The sequence below is a fragment of the Hemibagrus wyckioides genome, linkage group LG02 (assembly GCF_019097595.1).
Source record: "Hemibagrus wyckioides isolate EC202008001 linkage group LG02, SWU_Hwy_1.0, whole genome shotgun sequence".
In the NCBI taxonomy this organism is placed as follows: domain Eukaryota; kingdom Metazoa; phylum Chordata; class Actinopteri; order Siluriformes; family Bagridae; genus Hemibagrus; species Hemibagrus wyckioides.
In genome coordinates this window covers 7,263,953-7,285,083 of record NC_080711.1, presented here as the reverse complement: position 1 = coordinate 7,285,083, position 21,131 = coordinate 7,263,953, and the positions used below count along the sequence as shown (strand labels likewise).

Sequence of the window (21,131 nt, the reverse complement as noted above, 5' to 3'; positions counted from 1 at the left end):
TCATTTTCTCTATGAGGTATTAGAAGAATGTTATTACCTCAATGCCTGCAGGTGTACTTAGTACCAAGTGCTTTTCTCAGCCATTCTCATCTCCTATGTGACCAGTTCACTACAGACCGAAACTCTAATAACATCTCCCAGAATTGCCCAACTGTCTTCTCAACAATCAATGAACTCCTTAATCTTTTGGCCTAGTGTTGTAGTGCTGTTTATTTTTAGTAACACCAGCAAAACTCATAGAACAGGTATGCAGATACATGAGTGTGGAATGTTGACACGGTCTTTAACTCCTCTAACCCAGAATTTAACTCATCAGACACGATTAAACAGTGAGGAATGAAAATGTGGAGTTCAGCCTTTGAATTCCTAGAATCTGATTCGTCGCATGCCCTAGACATAATGTGGATTTCTGACAGCCGGTAACATGCATGTGTGCAAAATGCAAAAATGAAATTCCAAAAGAATGCAATAGAACGCCTTTAATTACAAACCTTTTCTTTGAGCATGACCTTACTGACATAGCTATAGGCAGAAATTTTTATTGCAAAGCCTCAATAAACCAAAACTGCAACAGTTATGCATGGCCGTGGTGATATTATTTTGCACAAGCAACACAGGGCAAAAGGACACATTCGGGGTCTTATGAAGGATGCAGAAAGAAAACATTTGCAGCTTTAATACAACATGCATTTCCTTTAAAATCGGGCAGTATCTGGATGTGTGGTGTTTAGGGCTTAATATGAATCTGGAAGATCAGCTCGTCCATACTGACACGTTTTTGGTTTTTGCTCATTGTGTAAAACATTTTTGAAATGCCTACAGATTGTAGGACATTTCAAACCTAATTAAACCTAATTAGAAAATGCCACTTCTCATTGTATTAAATCTGTAGAGCCCAGTGTGTGTGTGTGTGTGTGTGTGTGTAAGGGAAGGAGGCAGAGAAAGAGGAAGACAGAGAGAAGGGGATTCAGGAGACAGGTGATTTTAATGGAGCTTTATATAAAGATTTTCTTTTTCTTTTCATTATTTCACCTGCAAGCTAAACTACAGTACAAGTTGAAGGCAAGTGTGTCGGTTCTGTCAGCTCTGTGTGTGTGTGTGTGTGTGTGTGTGTGTGTGTGTGTGAGAGAGAGAGAGTGAGAGAGAGAGAGAGAGAGAGAGAGAGAACATTTTCTAAAAAGGCCAAAAGACCCGTATAAGTAAGCTGCCGGTAATAAACACACAGGTGAGAATCTTCACGTGTTTCCTGCTAGTGCAACCTGACACACAGCCACGCCCCCACTGCCAAAATTTATTTAGCGCGTTTGTCCAAAGGTCCTTTATTCACTGCCCAGTGTCCAGGATACATTCCAGCGGTTATGGCAGCGCTCTCTCCATCTTGATCTTTAGTTTCCAGGAGTGAAAACTTTAGGATTGTTGACATTTTCTTACCTATTGTGTGCCCCTGTGACGTCAGTGCGGCCCACAACTACTTGATTTTGCACCCACAACTTAACAACACGGTTGCCAAGCACATCAGAAATAAACGTGTTTAACGTCTCTCACTTCTCCTCTCGGAGCACAATGAATGAACAAAACTTTATTTATGTATTTATTTATTTATTTATTTATTTATTTATTTATTTATGCAGGTTCAATAGCGCCCTCGTGCGGTCCACGCGCGGCATCTGCAGCTCTTAGTGACGTCATTCTCTGAGTGGCAGAAGTTTAAAGCGTATCACGTGGTGCAACAGCTGCACGAGAGGCTTTTTCAGCTGCACGTGAACGTGGAGAGTGGGACTACATGCTGGAAGGGAAGCGCATGCTGTGTTACTACATGTGAAAGCGACACTCACACATTCACAAAGCTCCATAAATGGGCATCTTTTACATTATAAACAAAATGACCCCACGTTTTGAGGGAACGCTGCACATTCCGGGTGATGTCCCATACCGTTAAGTTCCCTCTGTAGACCTCTGTAAGCCTTCAGCCAGGGTTGCCAGATCTTTGCAAATGTGACATGTACCCAGAAAAATGTTTTCCCCCTCATACCACAACAATTTATAATTTGTTCATTTGTTTTTTATTTTCTGTATTATGCCATATTTGTAACTATTTAGAGTCAACTTTAATGTCGTTGAATGTCTTCTAGACAAATTAATACCAGTTTTCACTCATGTTATAACAGATATACATGTTCATTCCATCACCAGTATCATTTTATCTCTTATTATTTAATAGTTAATTAGATAAAAGTTAATAAGACAAAAAACCCACACAACTTGTCATGTTACCACAAAAACTTCCTGATGGTTATACTGGAGACTCCTTCCAAAGATAAATGTCTCTTACAGAAAGCTTACAGAAACCATAAAAAAAAAACATTTATCCATGCGTTATTAAATAGGTTTTTATTAACTATTATTATTATCCTTTGATTATGTGAAGCATCCATAATACAAGTGCAGAAATTGATAATGTATTTGAAATATACATATAATCATGTTGTAAATATTAGTAGTGTCAAATTCAAGCCAGTGGAGTCTGAGCCAAGACCGAGAACGACAAGAGCTGATGCTCAGATGTGGTCATATGATGGCAGTAGTATTTTTTCTTATCTGATATGAAATTTCTCATTAAATTTTTTTTTTTCTTAAATTAACTAAAATAATCCATTTACTTTGGTGTCATAATTTTGTATCAATAAGTACATGTACATAACCATAGCCATTTATTCTAACAAAGTGCTGCAGTGTTATACTATTTTATTTCATTACGTTTAGAGGTTAAGGAGAATTTGTGAGGTAAATAAAATGACCCAGAGTTTGTTATATTATACTTTTCCTCTTTTTTTTTAAGGAAATGCAATAGCACATGCACTGTCAGGAAAAAAAGGGTACCACGAAGGTACAGTTTTGTTCCTAGGGGAACAAAAAAATATAATGGTACCTTTAAAGGTACACAATAGGTCCTTAGGGTACAATAATGTTCCCAAAATAAGTTATAAAGATACAACTAGAGGTACAAAATTGTACCCCACCCCAGCTTCTTTCTGAGAGTGTGTGCAGATTTGTACACATTCAATGCACACATTTGCTTTCATTTAAGTGCATATCAGGTACTAAAACTGAAATTTGTTTGGCCTTATACGCCTTTCAAAGACAAAAGCTGTGGATTTCAAGTACCTCTTGAATTTCAGAAGATGATATATGATGAAACATATTCACTGTAAATACACTATATTGCCAAAAGTATTCGCTCACCCATCCAAATAATCAGAATCAGGTGTTCCAATCACTTCCATGGCCACAGGTGTATAAAATCAAGCACCTAGGCATGCAGACTGTTTTTACAAACATTTGTGAAAGAATGGGTCGCTCTCAGGAGCTCAGTGAATTCCAGCGTGGAACTGTGATAGGATGCCACCTGTGCAACAAATCCAGTCGTGAAATTTCCTCGCTCCTAAATATTCCACAGTCAACTGTCAGCTGTATTATAAGAACGTGGAAGTGTTTGGGAACGACAGCAACTCAGCCACGAAGTGGTAGGTCACGTAAACTGACGGAGCGGGGTCAGCGGATGCTGAGGCGCATAGTGCAAAGAGGTCGCCAACTTTCTGCAGAGTCCATCGCTACAGACCTCCAAACTTCATGTGGCCTTCAGATTAGCTCAAGAACAGTGCGCAGAGAGCTTCATGGAATGGGTTTCCATGGCCGAGCAGCTGCATCCAAGCCATACATCACCAAGTGCAATGCAAAGCGTCGGATGCAGTGGTGTAAAGCACGCCGCCACTGGACTCTAGAGCAGTGGAGACGCGTTCTCTGGAGTGACGAATCACGCTTCTCCATCTGGCAATCTGATGGATGAGTCTGGGTTTGGCGGTTGCCAGGAGAACGGTACTTGTCTGACTGCATTGTGCCAAGTGTAAAGTTTGGTGGAGGGGGGATTATGGTGTGGGGTTGTTTTTCAGGAGCTGGGCTTGGCCCCTTAGTTCCAGTGAAAGGAACTCTGAATGCTTCAGCATACCAAGACAGTTTGGACAATTCCATGCTCCCAACTTTGTGGGAACAGTTTGGAGCTGGCCCCTTCCTCTTCCAACATGACTGTACACCAGTGACCAAAGCAAGGTCCATAAAGACATGGATGACAGAGTCTGGTGTGGATGAACTTGACTGGCCTGCACAGAGTCCTGACCTCAACCCCATAGAACACCTTTGGGAATTAGAGCGGAGACTGAGAGCCAGGCCTTCTCGTCCAACATCAGTGTGTGACCTCACAAATGCGCTTCTGGAAGAATGGTCAAAAATTCCCATAAACACACTCCTAAACCTTGTGGACAGCCTTCCCAGAAGAGTTGAAGCTGTTATAGCTGCAAAGGGTGGACCGACATCATATTGAACCCTATGGATTAGGAATGGGATGTCACTTAAGTTCATATGCGAGTCAAGGCAGGTGAGCGAATACTTTTGGCAATATAGTGTATGTGGCTCATATACAGAGACTTAAAAAAGGGCTCGAGACTTTATTCCTGTGTAATAGATAGATAGATAGATAGATAGATAGATAGATAGATAGATAGATAGATAGATAGATAGATAGATAGGTAGATAGATAGATAGATATCGATAAGAGAGAGACAGAGTGATAAAGATAGATAGATAGATAGATAGATAGATAGATAGATAGATAGATAGATAGATAGATAGATAGATAGATAGATAGATAGATAGATAGATAAAAAGAGAGATAGAGACAGATATCGATGAGAGAGACAGAGTGATAAAGACAGATAGATAGATAGATAGATAGATAGATAGATAGATAGATAGATAGATAGATAGATAGATAGATAGATACTTTATTCACAACATGAAATACTACATGTGTATAAATACCTTCTGCATTTAATAGCTTGCATGTTTGCATGCTCAGACGTCGTTAAAGCCTATAAATCGTTGAATGTAGACTAAGACTGGTTAAATTCGTAGACCAGGCAACTCTGTACTGGTGCTTATACCGGAGGCGGGACTGTGGACAGGACACACGCGCACGCGGTCGCGTTATTGGAGCTCCAATGAGCGGCCAGTATGTAAAGCGCACAAGGTCTTGGGTTTCACTACAATGCAGTTATTACTTAGTTTAGATAGAAAACCCGACAGAAACGTGGCGGTGAGGCTTGAACGGTGACTTCTGCGTGTTCAGGCAACACAGAGAGAGAACCTGAGAAAGAAAGCGCGAAGAAAATAAACCAAGTGAGAAGAACACCTCCACTCCCCCCCCCGTCCTAAACACACACAAAGATCTTCTCAAGAGGTAATTCTACAATTTTACACATTTCCATTTCTTCTGTCCATGCACCGGTGTCAGAAGTTTACGTGTAGAGGGTTAGACGTGTACAGCATGTAAGGATACTATGCAGTTAGTGGTATATTTCTGTAAGCTTGAAGTTGAACCCGAGTAGTTTTCCGCTTTTTCCTGTCCAGAGTTGAACACGTTTCCACGTTTCGGTTTGCAGCTCCAGGCGCCAGATGAAGCGTAAACTCCAGTTTATTAAAAAATCCCCAGTATGTTTCCAACATTACCGATCTGCCAACACTGACTAGTTTCCACTATTTATTCATTTAGTTTGAAGAAGAGACTCTTTTAGATCCAGGAAGAGGTTCTTTTTGGTTTGTTCTCCAAGGGTAAGCTTTTATATTACTTCAGAAATGTCTGGTCATAAAGGCAGAATTTTACATTGTTTTTGTCGTTGAATAAGTTCGTGGAGGGAAAATGCTCAATTTTACAGAATTTTTTCAATTCTAAATTGCTCTTTGGTTAGTTCCCTAACCCCAGGGGCAGACTTAGCACTTGGCAAAGAAAGACAGAAGCCTTGGGGCCCCTAATAGCCAAGGGCCCCCTAAAAAAATGTGTAGGGACCCTTGGCTTATTGGAGGCCCATGGCTATTGTCTACCTTTGCCTAGTTCACCCTTGGTATATATATATATATATATATATATATATATATATATATATATATATAATTTTATGCAATTATTAATGTAATTTGCTTTACCAAAATATGCCTCTTACCATTTAGAGGCAGGTTCTTCAGTTCAATCACATTATTATTATTATTATTATTATTATTATTATTTGATTTTGATATTTAAAAAAAATAGTTGACATGTAAATTTATTTTGCAATTTAACAAATTTCATTTATGTGGGATAAAAAGGCACCTTTTCTTCCTAAAACGTTTCCACACACCTCCAAATTGTTTGTTCTATATGGAAAGTTTTTTATAGCCTCTTTGTTGAACCTATACACCAGCAGGGTTCCCATTCAGACCAGGTTCCTCAGGAACTCCTTTTTATATTGTTTTATTGTTTCATAGGAACTTGAGGATAATTGTAGAAGTCTTATTTGTGATTGAAGTCATTCAGAGGTGTCCGTCTTTAAATAAGAATTATTTTATATATGTTTTTCTTTACAGATTACTTAAGTTAAAGGCATTATTCTTGAGAAACGTTACAACCATTACACAAACTTTTGTTAGCATTAATAAGAACAAGGGTCATCAATAACTCCTGTATGCTCTTTCTTTAGGCTATTCTACTATTTCCATGTCTATAAATTGTCCCTATTCATGGTCACTGCAAGAGTTCAGTTTCTTTCTAAGATTATTAGAATATTGTTTGAAAAGTGAATGATTGACGTGTTATCAAATCGCATATGCAGACGGAAAATCTGCAGCATCCCAAAGCCATCAAGCTGCGTTACATTTAATGATTTGCATTGAATGATTCCAGCCTTTTCTTTGTTGACTTTTTAAATATTGCATCCATAAAACACACGTGTCAATAATTTTAAATGGCCTTCTCCAAGGTTTCTGTTACCTGGATGACAAAATATTAATATCACACACCGGAGTGAACATTGATAAAAGCTTGTTGATGAAGTTAGATACTAAGACAGATGGAAATAGTGACGTTAAAGTCCATGGATGAGTTTCATCATCAGTTTTAATAGTTTTGACAAGCATGTATTTTTTTTCTTCGAAACAAGTGTTTCTTATTGAGAATCTAAGAGACGCATTTAGGAATTTTAGGAAAAGATTTTCGGTCGATATTCCACATGAAGCTTGTTGAGAGTATGTAAAGCTTCATCAGGAATGCTGTTTAAAATGTCATACAACTTGTCAAACTGGAAAAAGTAAAGAAAATCCCCTTCAAAAGGTGGTGTGATATTGTCATGATATTGTGTTTAAAGATAAATGTTATTGTTCTTAACAGCACAGAAAACAATGCCACAATTTGATCATTTGACATTTCTGAGATCGTAGATCTAAAAGCATAGCTTACATAAATTCACAAATCAAAATTTGGGAGTCGGCACACACAGGTCTCAAGACTTTTGACAGACAATTCCTTCAGGATTTCGTGATTTTGTGCCGGCAGAAATGAATACAAAATCAAGCGCCACAATTTTCACAGCAGCTTTGCAGCTGTTCAAAATTACAGCAGAGTTTTCGCAGATCTTGGGTTAAGACATGTCATGTGACATCAGTACATGTAAAAACATTTAAAACAAATGACATATGTGTCTTTACTAGTTGTGTTTTAAAAGAATAATGATGTGCAATTTCTCCAAGTTAAGTAGTTTTTCTAAAAAATAAAGCACAATACGGTGACAACAATACTCTGAATACCAAAAATACAATTCTGGACAGACTCTTTAGAAATTAACTGTAAATAATTCTATATACGGAGTCATCTTGTATGCTATTTTTGAAGGTGGCCACAGTAACTATATACGTTTAAGTCTACTATGTATGCTGATGAATAGCTCTTTGTTTTCTGCACTTTAGAACGTCTTTAGAATCAGGATTTCTGAGCTGGCTTAAATCCCAATCATATGTCTAGGTATTAACTATAGTATTGGAGTTCAACCGCTTTAAATTACAATTCCTGTTCGAGGTTGACAGAAGGAATTGGAAAATTCAGTGTCTTGTGAATTCTATAGATGCTTTTCAACTCTGCACGGTTGTAAAGAGTAGTTATTTGAGTAAAATGGTTCCTTTCAAACCGGTTCAAAACAGTCTGGATGTTCTCCTCTGGTTTCTTTTAGATACCATTTTTGTCCTATTTTGATGTTTAAAGTGAATATTAACTGAAGCTCATATGCTGCTGCCACATGATTGGCTGATTAGGTAATTGTTCAGGTTCATAACTCAAACTAGATATTTGTTTAAATGAAATTTATTGTAAGCAGTGAAATGACATTTTCTTTTTAACAAAATATTTTTTCACTTAAATCTGACTGAACACATATCCCATTGTTTCCTGTGAAACGGATTTAGTTATCCTCTATTCTTATTGTCCTCTTTATTTTTAATTGATTGACGTCACGTACAGATTTTGAGGGTTTTTTTGTCTATGCAGACAAGCAACGGATATAATCAATATGTTTAAATGTTAAATGAAGTGTCACTTCCCCTAGATGAGAACAATACCTCGGAGTTCAGACAAACTCCATTTGGCAGTGTGAGTCTTTAGCCCCAGGGCCAATTCCACGTAATAAAACATCTAGCACTGATGATGATTTTAATCTGACCTGACAGCCAAGTTAGAAAAATGAAAAAGTTGTTTTATGGACATCAGCTTCTACGTATAACAAGTGAAAGTTGTTAGAGATTGGTTTTTGTTTGCTTTTATTCAGTATGCAGCTGCTTAGATTAATTTTTTTGATAGAATTAATGGAGTTAATTGTAGCTTCTTGTGGAATGGCGGTACAGCAGTGAGCATTACCACCTCACAGGATCACCACTTTGACCCTGAGCTCAGTAAATGCCTGTATGAAGTTCACTCTGTGACACGGGTTTCCTCTGAGTTTCCCATAAACGTGTCAGCTGATGGACTGTTAATGTGTGTGCACTGTGCTTTACAATGAACTGGTGTCCCATCAAGGGTGTATCCCCATCTCATACCCAGTACTCCTTCCTAAGGTCCACAACAATGTCCAGAAGAAGAAGCTTTTATTTTTGTAACATATATGTCACAGCACGGTGAAATTCTTTCTTCACATATTCCAACTTTAGAGGTTGGGGTCAGCGCATAGGGTCAGTCATGATGCAGTGCCCCTGGAGCAGAGAGGGTTAAGGGCCTTGCTCAGGGGACCAAAAGTGATGTCTTGAATCCTGACCTTTGAACAACCGTTAACAACTTGGACCACCACTGCCCACAATTTAGTTAATTGCAATTTCCAGTAATTTTTTTATTTCCAGTTAAATTGTTCCTTCACAGGGCTATTGAGGTTGGTCGCATCTTACTTCAATGGTAGTCAACATGAATTTATTTTTGTCATTACAACAAAATGATGCTATCCCCTATTGCCTGATGTGACCAGTTCTTGAGGCTACAATTACAGGTCCAATTTACTTACTCCAATATCCTTACTTGCAAAAAAAATAATCTGGAAAAATAATGGATTAAATCATGTTCTTTAGCAAAAGTCACTGAGAAAACACTTTGGGGAAACTAATTTGTAGTCTGGAATGCTTGTTTGTAATTGGATGCACTTTGTGTCAGTCATTTTATTGGCACTACTCACATGAGTCACTGAAAGTCCTGGAGATGGAACTTCACGACATGGACAGATGTCATTCAGACATCTAAAGCAAGGTTGTCCAATCTGATCCCAAAATGGACGGTGTGGGTGTTCATTCCAACCAATCAGAAAGCATGCTTCATAGAAAACCAAGGTTAACTCATTTAACAGGTGGTATCAGGTGTTGGTTCTTTCTTGATTAGATTGGACACCCTGGTCCTTTGACTATAGACTGTTCTTACCTATGCACGTTTAATACTTGGAGAGATGGTGTGAAAGTTGAGGGGGGAAAAAAGGAAAGAGGAAAGATTGCCAGTGAGATTTAGGACATTGCATGCTCGGGTTCCAGAAAAAGAGGTTAGCACTGTCAGGATGGAATGTCAGCTGAGTCATATAAGGAACATTAGACTGAGCGTCATGATGTTCTTTAATAACTACTGCATATGCTCCTGAACAATTTCTGTACACGTTCCTTGCTGACCTTTCTGAACCGGTCAGTTGACAGGAGTAGAGCTGTTTAGGAAATTGTGGGATCAGGACAAGAGGGCGGCAACTGACTTGGTGTTTAGTTACAAGAGACATGACCTTGTCCACTCTTACGGCATTCACGTGAAGGTAAAAAAAAAAATTCCTACCGACATACCTCACACCAGCGTCTCTCTTCTCCCTCCTTTCCTTTATTTCAGTTCTTTCCATTATTAGCTTACCGTCAGTCAGCCAAGTTAGCGTGCCGTAACCCTCACTCAAACCCCCATCCCCCAGCGCCTCGGCGTGACGCGGCGACACACCCCCCACCTCGCTGCCAGGTTTTTTTCCACTCTGACACATTGCAGTGTGTAGGAAATGTCAATCTCTTCAGTCCCATTTGATTCAGTTTGATTTCAACTTTCTGATTCTAAGTGGTTTCTTTATGGATCTGAACTGTTGAAAAGAGCCTTTGTTATGATATTTTAAAGCAAGCTTTTTAGAAATATTACTTTACATTACATTACGCTAAACCTAGGGCTGGATGATATTATATACTCACTAACAAGATGTCACCTTTTAAATATAAAACCTTCATAAATTATGATGTTTATTAAATTAAGACCATGCGTGCTTGTTTTATTTTCTGTTGAACTTTCTTTCTTTCTTTCTTTCTTTCTTTCTTTCTTTCTTTCTTTCTTTCTTTCTTTCTTTCTTTCTTGTTTTTAAACAGTTTAGCCTTCTTTGATGACTCTCCCTATTCAAATGTCCCTAGCATTCTAGCTAGTCTCGGTCCGACAAGCTGCTTTGAGCTAAATAATTTACATAAATGCATGTGTTTGGAGAACGAGCAGCAGAAGATCTACTACAGAAGCCATGCTGTTTTGTGTTTAGAAAACGTAGAGTCACTGAACTAGAACCAGGTATTTAGTTTGGTCTGCTTCCTACTAGTTGACAATCCCTAACGCTTTTAAACCTTTTTTTTGGTCTTTTCAGCGTAAACATGCTATGATTTGCTAACAGGCAGCAGACTGTTGCTGTGTTTCCCCAGTGAACATGTGTCAGCTACACATCAGTGCTGAGCTTCAACTTTTGGTCCAGTTCACAGTGACCCTTTAAATGTTCTAAGGGACTGTGAAAACTAAACACGAATTCTGTGCTGGCCATGACTGTGACCATTGTACACTAAATATATTATTGAATGGTTTTGTATTTTGAGCAGTTCTTGGGATGGAGGTGATGGAGGAAGGCAATGAGGGATTCTGCGTTATTTAAAAAGCAATCAAAGCAATGTTCTCCATATGAACCATCTTTGGGAGGGAAAGCAGAGATCAGAAACATCAGGGACTGAAAGTATGAGCCTTGCCTTACTTAATGCTCCCATATGCAGCATATAAGGGACCTTCAGCAGAGGAGATGTTTGCACAAGGAGGCACCTTGAGGGCATATCAGACCATTTGGGAATTTGAACACACTCTCGTATACAATTTCACACTACATAATCCATAATCAGTGAGTCAAAACGTCATGCTGTTCCTTACAGATAATCTAATATTATCTTTTCCACACCCGTTTAGCCCTCCTTTTCCACACCCTTATATCGGTGACATTTAACTAGACTTACATTTAACATTTGCACTCGAGAGAACTTTAATACTCATGGTGCCACTCTCATTTAGATGGAAAAGCCCCCGTTGCCTAGGGATGAAGATGTTCCTGGGATGGCCGACAATCAATCAGCGATGACTCTGGTGTCAGATGAAGGAGCGGGGCCTGACGAAGAGGTAGGGCAGGGGGAGGATCGTCCTGCATGGGACAGTAAGCTACAGTACGTCCTCGCCCAGGTGGGCTTCAGCGTCGGGCTGGGCAACGTGTGGCGCTTCCCGTATCTCTGTCACCAGAACGGAGGAGGTGCATATGGTTTCAGACCAATCCGTAGTTACTTTAATAACTTGTTCCGAAAAATCTGACTTGCTCTTGGCTCTCTGTTTGCAGGATCGTTCTTGTTGCTGTATGTGATGCTGCTGCTGTTGATTGGAGTTCCTCTGTTTTTCATGGAGCTGGCTGCGGGACAGAATATCCGACAGGGCAGCATCGGTGTCTGGAAACACATCTCACCACGGCTCGCCGGCATCGGATACTCCAGCTGTGTGGTAATACATACGCAGGATACAGGTCTACATGGGCGCACAGATACTACAGAAAGAAAATAGATGAACTGAGCTTTCTGAAATGAAGGAATTGACATTGTTGGTATTTGTGATTTGTCTGAGATTACAAGTTTAAAACATTTTTAGAACACCTTATTGAGGTTTGAAACAAAATATACCAGAACAAAAATGTTCAAAAAAAGTGTTTTGATCATTTTTGTGAGCCGCTACTGCACTGTGCCATAACCTATTAGCCTTACTTATTAAAATATATAATATTTAAAATCACTAACTGTACCTTTAATGTCATAGCAGAAGACATATAGGTTAAATAAGCACATTTCCAATATCAGGTTACAAACTGATTTACAGTTATATCAGTTATATCATGGTTTTGCAATTGTGCAATATTGAAATGTTTTTGAGTATTGATGGTTTTTATTATGGCACATTAGTCCTAGCTAATGAGCTTGCTAAAATGAGGTGTGTGTGTGTGTCTGTGTGTGTGTGTGTGTGTGTGTATGTGTGTGTGTGTGTGTTTGTGTGTCTCATAGGTAACTTGAGAGCAGCATTTCTAAAGTTGCCAGTCATATTTGTTGCTGTGTGTGTGTGTGTGTGTGTGTGTGTGAAAGAGAGAGAGAGAGAAAGTGATAGTGTACTTACTGGTGCATAGTGGATCTCTTTTATAGAAAAAAACACCCAAATAACACTTTCTCATACTATTATGCAATCTCCTGCTGTTCTCTCTCTCTCTCTCTCTCTCTCTCTCAGGTTTGTTTCTTCATGGCTCTGTACTACAACGTGATCATTGCCTGGGCTCTGTTTTACTTGGGAAGTTCTTTCCAGTACCCATTACCATGGCAGCAGTGTCCCATAGAACATGGCACTAACCAGACAGGTACAATTTAGCACAAGCTAAAACTAAACTTCAGTCACACACATACACACACACACACACACACACACACACTTGTTCTTCTTCTATATTTTGTTCCCATGCTGCCTTTACATATTGGTGTTGAAACAGCCATCACTCTGTGCCTGACTGCATGCTATATTACATGACCAGTGATGGCATGCAGACATGCAAACGTTTTTTTAGTCTCTTGAAAATGCTTGGTGTTGAAAGGAGAGCTCTGTCTGTTATATGTTGCACTTATAGCGCATAGCTTGCCTTGTTTCCCATCGCTGGTGTCTTTTTGTTAATAAAGAGGTGACCAAAAAATACAAAAGTCTACTCCCATTTATTCCATTGCATGGCATGGTGGAAAAAGCTGTGTAACCTCAAATCTTGCTGGAACATTCTAGTCGGGTTTGCACACACAAGGAACGTCTAATCTAACATTATAAAAATGCAAAATCAATAAAATAAAACACTGAGTGTGTTTAACCCTTAAGTCAGGTTATATATAACCTCTGGTCAAATAAGCTATTTTGTTAGTGACACACTCTCTCTCTCTCTCTCTCTCTCTCTCTCAGTGAAGGAGTGTGCTCTCAGCTCTCCCACCTCATATTTCTGGTTCCGTAAGGCTCTTGATATCTCCGACTCAATTGATCAATCTGGAGAGTTTAATCCTGTCATAACCGGTTGCCTGCTTGCAGCGTGGGTTATAGTCTGTCTCGCCATGATCAAGGGCATCAAGTCGTCAGCCAAGGTACATACCGTTAACACGGCAACCCAAGCGCAAACACAAACATACTCATTTGTTTGAAGTTGTCACATGTAAATCGTCACACCTGTGCCCTTGGGATATCTAGTGTCAATATTTTTAATGTGCTAGCGTTCTAGTACAGATGTACACACTCACACTGATTAATCACTGGCAGCGAGAGATTACTAAACCCTTAAACCACTGCCCTCAGGTTATACATATTTCCACCTCAACATAGGACCAATGAAATATTTAGATCTAAAAAGTTCCTCGGTATTAATCCCGCTCTCGTCTTTTCCACTTCCAGGTGATGTACTTCTCCTCTATTTTTCCGTATGCGGTGCTATTCTGCTTTCTCATCAGAGGGCTGATGCTGGATGGAGCCATCGAAGGACTCACCTACATGTTCTTTCCGAAAGTGAGTAAAGATTAAACAACCAAGAGACAATTAACACTCTGGTTTAGCCTCGATTATTAATAGTAGGGCTATCAATTTACAGACAACGTAGGATCCCACGCTCCCAGGCAGGGAACCACCCCAGCCATTGAGGGGTTAACTCTCATTGTTGGTCCCAAGCCCAGATAAAATGGGAGGGTTGCGTCAGGAAGGGCATCCGGCGTAAAACTTGTGCCAGAATCAAATATGCAGATCAGGTGATCCATTGTGGTGACGAGGAGCAGCTAACCAACAACAACATCATTGCAGTTGTATACAGCTGTATATTAGAGGTGAAATCAAATGCCATATATGGACTTTCATTAAAGGCTCCTGGTGGCACAGTGGCAGAATCCTGCGCTCTCATTGACGTGGCCCGGGTTTGATTCCTGGGCAGGGAGCTAACCCAGCCACTGAAGAGTTAACTCTCAGTGCCGGTCCCAAGTCTGGATAAAATGGGAGGGTTGCGTCAGGAAGGGCAGCGTAAAACCTGTGCCAAATCGAAGCATGTGGACCGAAAGAACAACAACAACAGGATATGGACTTTCATTAACCATATAATATAAGCTTTAACTAGGGTGTATTTACATCTGAATCAAGGTAAACAGTGTAGGAATTACTGAACTTTTTCTAATGGGGTCCCTCATATTTAAGGGACCAAATGTAACTGGACAATCAGCTGCTCCATGGCCATGTGTGTGTCCTTCACTCATAATTACACCAGTTTCAAGCTCTGAATGTGAAATAAGAAACACTCCATTCTCTTTAATATAGCAGATAGAACGTTTTGAGTCGAATTCAAGTGTGACATTTGTATTTGTAATCTGTTTCTCTTAACTCTCAATATCAAGAGCTGTCACTGCCAGAGATGCAAGCCATCATTAAGGTGAAAAATCCGAGAGAGATGTGTGGCCTAATCAACTGTTTGCTACATTCTTAAAAAAATCTTTCTCGTATTAGTCAGCAAAGTACACTTTTACTTTTAGGCTAATATTATCATCTCCTGGTTTGGCAGTCATGTGTACTTTTCCACTCAGGTATATTTACGTCCAGTCTGACCACTCCTGGCTTGAAATAGCCTAAACGAATACTTTAAGTGCAGCAATTGAGAATAATTAGGTTTTTCCTTGGGTTTGTAAACATGAAAACTTTGCTTGCAGTGTTTATCGACTCCTTTATTCGTATGTTAATGGAGATTTATTGAAAAGCATAATTGTAGGAGAGGACAGGCATGGGATTAAAAACAAGCAGATTTTGAAACATAATAAAAGCGTTTCTGTAAACTGAATCCTGGGTTATCTTGTTTCATGTTTCACACCGCTCGTTCTTTACCCCAGTTTAACAATTAATCCTTGCTGTTCATCATCTGATGTTTGACACTGTATATTTATAAATTCTGGGCTTACCTTCTTTTTTGCATATTTGACGTGTCAACAACATGACTGGATAAATACAGCGTGAACCAATTTTAAATAACGGCTCGTCTCACACTTTTGCATCAGTGAGAGAAAAATTGTCACAACGTAAATACTCCTTGGTTAGTTTTAAGCCTCCTGAGATGCACTAATGCAAGAAAATTAAACATTATTTTTCCCCTCATACGCTGCGACCACTGTTTACGCAAAACTAGCTGCGTTTCTGTGACTGTATAAAGTATGTGAAATGAGGCATGTGTTTAGTTTAGAACCTTTGGAACCACAGTGTAGGGTTAACACAGGGATTAGAACAGAAGGGTTAAGTGCAATGTGAAAAGGAATAACGTTGTATGTTTGTACCATTCGAAGCGTTCTAAGATTCAGGAAATTCTCAGATCCCCAGACTTTGTATTTCTTGTATCATATTTAACCACCACAGCTAATTCTCTGTGTTTGTCTCAGTTAGAGATCTGGGGTGAGGTGCAGGTCTGGCGGCAGGCTGCCACTCAGGTTTTCTTTGCCCTCGGTTTGGGCTACGGATCCGTGATTGCGTACTCCTCCTACAACCCGATCAACAACAACTGCCACCGGGACGCCCTCATGGTTTCCTGTATCAACTTCATGACCTCAGTGCTGGCCTCGCTGGTCGTCTTTGCGGTGCTTGGCTTCCGAGCCAAGAACATTGCCCTGGAGTGTGTCGTGGAGTAAGTGCGCAAGCAGTGTGTATTTATTTATACAGTTGATTACGTCAATCTTGATTCAGCCTAAATTTGTGTCCCGGTTTTCTTATCTTTCCAGGAATGTGAGTAAGTTGTCAGAGATGGCAGCTTCAGGCACAGCTCAGCACTGGTGGCCGTGGTTCAATATGTCCGACCCAAGATCTGTTGAACTGAAGGATTACCAGGAGTGGTTCAAGCATTATGGGAGCGTGCCAGGCTCAAATATCACCGATTGTAACCTGGAGAGAGAAATGAACAAGGTTTGTGTCTGCAGTCAGATTTTTAAGATCCTACAGAACGCTGTTAATGACCGAGTCCTCGCTGACTTCAACTCATCACTCACTTAACATCATCGTGTCCTGTTCTTTACTTAGTGTCGCCTAACACAAAGCTTTCAGGAAGTCCACGTTTCAGCTTTGAACCAAACATAAATCCTGCCATAATTGATCTCTATATGATTTATTATATGTTTTTTAGATAGTTAGTTACTTAGTTATAATATGTCTAGAGTTATGGAGAAACAAGATGTTATATGTTGTGGTTACATTACAGCATGTCCCATATCCCTTTTATATCCCAGCAATAATAGGATTGTTCATTTGTTGAGATAACATTAAATTGTATTTATTATATTCAGCTGTAGATATAGCACTTTCTTTAACGTAATATAATGTTATAGGAAATTGCTCAATATCTTCTGACAAGGCTTAGTGGTTAGCATGTTAGCCTTGTACTTCTAGGGATAGGGGTTTGAGTTCCACCTCCACCATGATTTCATGTTCTCCACCATGCCTCAGGGGTTTCCACTAGGCACTCTTGGTTTCCTCCCCCAGTCCAAAGACATGTTCTAGGCTTACTGGCTTCATCCAGAATGTTCCTGAGATATTCTCTAGGCTGCCTGTGAAGTGGTACAAAAGATGGATAGATGGATTTTCTGACAATTCAACAAAAGCTGTGCTATAATAGCATATAATAGCTGGCTTTCACCTTTGCACTAAACACTAAATTTTGTCTTGCTCAGGGAGTGGAAGGGACTGGTTTGGCATTTATAGCCTTCACCGAGGCCATGGCACTCTTTCCGGCGAGCCCGTTCTGGTCAGCGTTGTTCTTCCTCATGCTCCTGAACCTGGGTCTGTCCACCATGTTCGGCACCATGCAGGGCATCCTCACACCACTCATGGACAACTTTAAACTGCTGGGCCGCCACAGGACACTGCTCACCGGTACACACACACACCATATAGGCATACAAAGATTTCTGTGTTGCACAGACATGATATTGATGACCTTTCTGGATTTCAGTGATCAGCTGTATCCTGGGCTTCCTGATTGGTCTGCTCTTCACTCAGCGCAGCGGGAATTACTTTGTCACCATGTTCGATGATTATTCTGCTACTTTACCACTCATGATCGTTGTCATCTTTGAGACGATCAGCGTGGCTTGGGTCTATGGTGCTGATCGGTGAGACTAGTTCTAAACCGCATGCTTTCAACCTCATTTTAATCCAATATGTCAGTAGCATATGCCTTATTTCAGACAGACATGAACATCAGTATTACCTATGCAGTTATTCTAAACACTTATACTATTCCGGTTTTATTTCGTTTCATTTAACCACATTAAATTTTTCACTTAACCACATTTTATTTAAATAAATTTCATTCATTTAACCAAATTTCATTCATTTATCTAAATTTAATTTAACCAAATTTCATTCATTTAACCAAATTTTATTTAATTTTATTTAACCAAATTTCATTTAATTCAAAACAGATTTAATTTACCGAAATTTCAGTTCATTTTATTTAACCAGATTTCATTTAATTTACATACTTTCCCGTTCATTTTATCCAACCAAATTTTATTTCATTTCATTTAACCAGGTTTAATTTAATTTACAATATTTCAGGTCATTTTATTTAACCAAATTTCATTTATTATACATATCACTTTAAGGAATCTGGATACGTGTGTAAATAATTTACGCATGAAAGGGTTCAGTGAGTTCCATGTGTGTCTGAATTCTTGCCATAGTAATCTCATATACACTCGAGATGCGTATTAATTCTGGCACAGGTCACATGTTTCTTCGTATCGTTCATTACTTTGTTCTGTCTGGTGTCAGGTTTCTGGACGACGTGGAGGTGATGTTGAAATGGCGTCCTCCAGCCATCTATAAGTACATGTGGAAGTATGTGTGTCTGCTGGCTATGGTGGGTCTGCTGGCTGCTAGTCTGCTGCGGATGTTCTTCAAGTGGCCCACTTACACAGCGTGGAACCACAACACGGTAAAAGCACACCGCAAGCTTCATGTAATGACCGTCACTCTACAGAATGACCAGGGCTGAAGAGATCAATAAACAGAAGTGACGATTCATGCCTATGTTTTTCATAACTGAGAACCACTTTTGACAAAATAGATATACAGGTTTATATCTACGAGTTTATAAACTTAACAACTGAGACACAGAGCCCCTCTTTGGTCTTGTTTGTGACTTATATTTGGAAAGATTGTCTACATGAAATTACATTTATAAACACACCTGATATATTTAGATTCTTTAAATCTGATTGGTCAATCCACTTCAGGATATTTAAGATATTTTATAGTCACATACAACATGCAAGCTAGATGAAAAGCACTCTGTAGTCTATAACTACTAAAGTTAGTGGCTTGAAGCATCCTGTAACCTCCCAGAAACTGTCAGTGGGATATTTTGGGATATTCTAACTGAATATTTGGTCTAAATTATCCATTAAGGATTTATGTCTTGTTCAAAATTGGGACTTTGTTTAAATTTTCATCTTAAAATGCTGTGCTTGAATATCAAGTGATTTAGTTTCTCACTTACTTTCTCAAAGGGCTCTGAGAGCAGTCTGGGATACCCGGGTTGGGCCTTGGTGATGCTCGCGTTGCTCATCATCACCGCCTCTTTACCAGTGCCTGCCGTCTACATCCATTCCCTCCTCACCCATAAACAAGAACAATCACAGGCAGAAGGAGGAGCTGAGCATCACAGAGAGCAATACTCCAAATGTAGTACCAACGAACCTGAACTCAACAACCATCACAGTGCTCCGGATGAAGACGGCAGCCGACCCCGAAGTGTCTTCCTGCCCGGGGCTTCAGAGCATTACAGGCTTCTCTCACAACAGGAAGAAGAGGAGGATGACACAGAACTATAATAAAGACAGACAAGGAAAAAACAAAGACAGTTTAAATAGCATAGTGGAGAAGTGACAACGCTGACAGTGTCATTTTAAAGATCAGGCATGCGGAGAAATAGAATATAATCTTAAATCTGGAAGAGGATCAACACAGTCCTTTTTATGCATTTTTATGTTTTTTAGAAACCAAACTGGAGTTGTGTGTCAGGATGGCACCGTCGATACTGAAACACTGAGCTGTGTGTCACAAAAGCAATAATTTATACGCTATATTAGTGACCTCGTTGATTCTGCCGTAAAGACATCAGCACAGATGTCCGAAAAGTACATGACTGCAATAGAAACTGATTCAAAACAAACGCAAACTCCGACACACTTTTTAAGTATTGTTCAAGGAAATAGTGTATAGATGCGGAGTACATTAGTGACCGATATGTTACTGAATTACTAGCGAAAAAAGATATATCTAGTTAAAATTAATCTCTAACCTTTCACAGTCTGTGTCTGTGAGCTAACATGTGATGAACTTGGGCTGGGTTAAATATACTAGTTTGTGTTTATCTACAGATTTATTGTATATAGATGTATTCTTACATAGAAGTATTCTATAAGGACATTGTTTTTCTTTATACAGGGATATTGTTAGTGTTTTTATTTAAAAAAAATAATAACATTGCTATACTTCTCTTTTTCAAAGCACTGGAATGCAAAGATTTGATAGCCGGAAGCTCAAAACCAAGCACCTGATACACTGCTGCAGTGTCTGCGCTGGTAGTTCTACTTTTGACCACAAGATGTCGCTAGCGTTTAGCGTGAATTGTGCTAAAAAGGTTTCAATGAACTCTTTTACAAGACAGTTAGGAGGAAAGCTGAATTCTGCAGGTTTCTTGTGCTCAGAGTTCCTTGGGATATGCTTCAGGTTGTGTTTTTTTTGTTATTTGAAAGTCACACTATCTTGTATATGACAAATAAAATGTACATATAAGTTGTAAAGTCTTAGTCTTATTTTTCCACTTTATTTATCATAAAGTGGTTCAACAAATTTGTGCAAACCTATATGCAAACTTGCAAACTTTACAATAGTTTAAAAAATATCGACCTAATAAACACAAACACCTGAGTGAATTTCCGGGCCTGAAATAATGTAAACATCTAGTCTTGAAATATATTCTCCATGTTTATGTGACATATATAAATACTTGCAAGCTGTAGAAAGTGTTCCAACGGTTGGCGTCCAGATTTTGGTCCCTTTTTTTGCCGTTAGAATAACTTTCACTCTTCTAGCCTTTCCACTAGAAGCCTTTCCACTAGATTTTGAGGCGTGGATTTGGGGATTTGTGTTCATTTAGCCATAATTATTGAGATCAGGTGAGGAGGTCTGGGGTGCAGTTAGCATTCCACTTTATCCCAAAGCTGGTCAGTTGGGGTTGGGGTCAGGGCTCTGTGCAGGACACTCGAGGGCATTGTCATACTGGAACCAGTTCAGGCCCCAGCACACAACAACATCTTATACAAGTCTTCCTGCTCTGTAGCACATGTTTGGTGAAGAACTGTGG

At 39.4% G+C, this 21,131-nt stretch overlaps 1 protein-coding gene across 2 annotated transcripts; it reads left to right on the top strand.

Moving 5' to 3' along the window:
• The first annotated feature begins 5,027 nt into the window (after positions 1-5,027).
• On the top strand, positions 5,028-20,544 carry slc6a16a (solute carrier family 6 member 16a). Of its 2 annotated transcripts, none has more exons than XM_058404259.1 (12): positions 5,028-5,293; positions 11,714-11,945; positions 12,030-12,187; positions 12,956-13,082; positions 13,664-13,839; positions 14,144-14,254; positions 16,150-16,391; positions 16,486-16,666; positions 17,428-17,629; positions 17,709-17,868; positions 18,533-18,695; positions 19,270-20,544. In XM_058404259.1, exons 2-12 carry the CDS (start codon positions 11,714-11,716, stop codon positions 19,591-19,593), a joined length of 2,076 nt encoding a protein of 691 aa, XP_058260242.1. In that variant the 5' UTR covers positions 5,028-5,293; the 3' UTR covers positions 19,594-20,544. The 2 variants fall into 2 exon arrangements, with proteins under 2 accessions (XP_058260242.1, XP_058260243.1); XM_058404260.1 differs by lacking the exon at positions 5,028-5,293 and adding an exon at positions 5,358-5,664.
• Positions 20,545-21,131: the final 587 nt, after the last annotated feature.

Excerpts from the sequence above, each read along its gene's own strand:
- slc6a16a (XM_058404259.1), top strand. The coding sequence starts at position 11,714 with ATGGAAAAGCCCCCGTTGCCTAGGGATGAAGATGTTCCTGGGATGGCC. Across the intron at positions 13,083-13,663 it reads ACATGGCACTAACCAGACAG|TGAAGGAGTGTGCTCTCAGC; the intron begins GTACAATTTAGC and ends TCTCTCTCTCAG. Across the intron at positions 16,667-17,427 it reads TGGAGAGAGAAATGAACAAG|GGAGTGGAAGGGACTGGTTT; the intron begins GTTTGTGTCTGC and ends TGTCTTGCTCAG.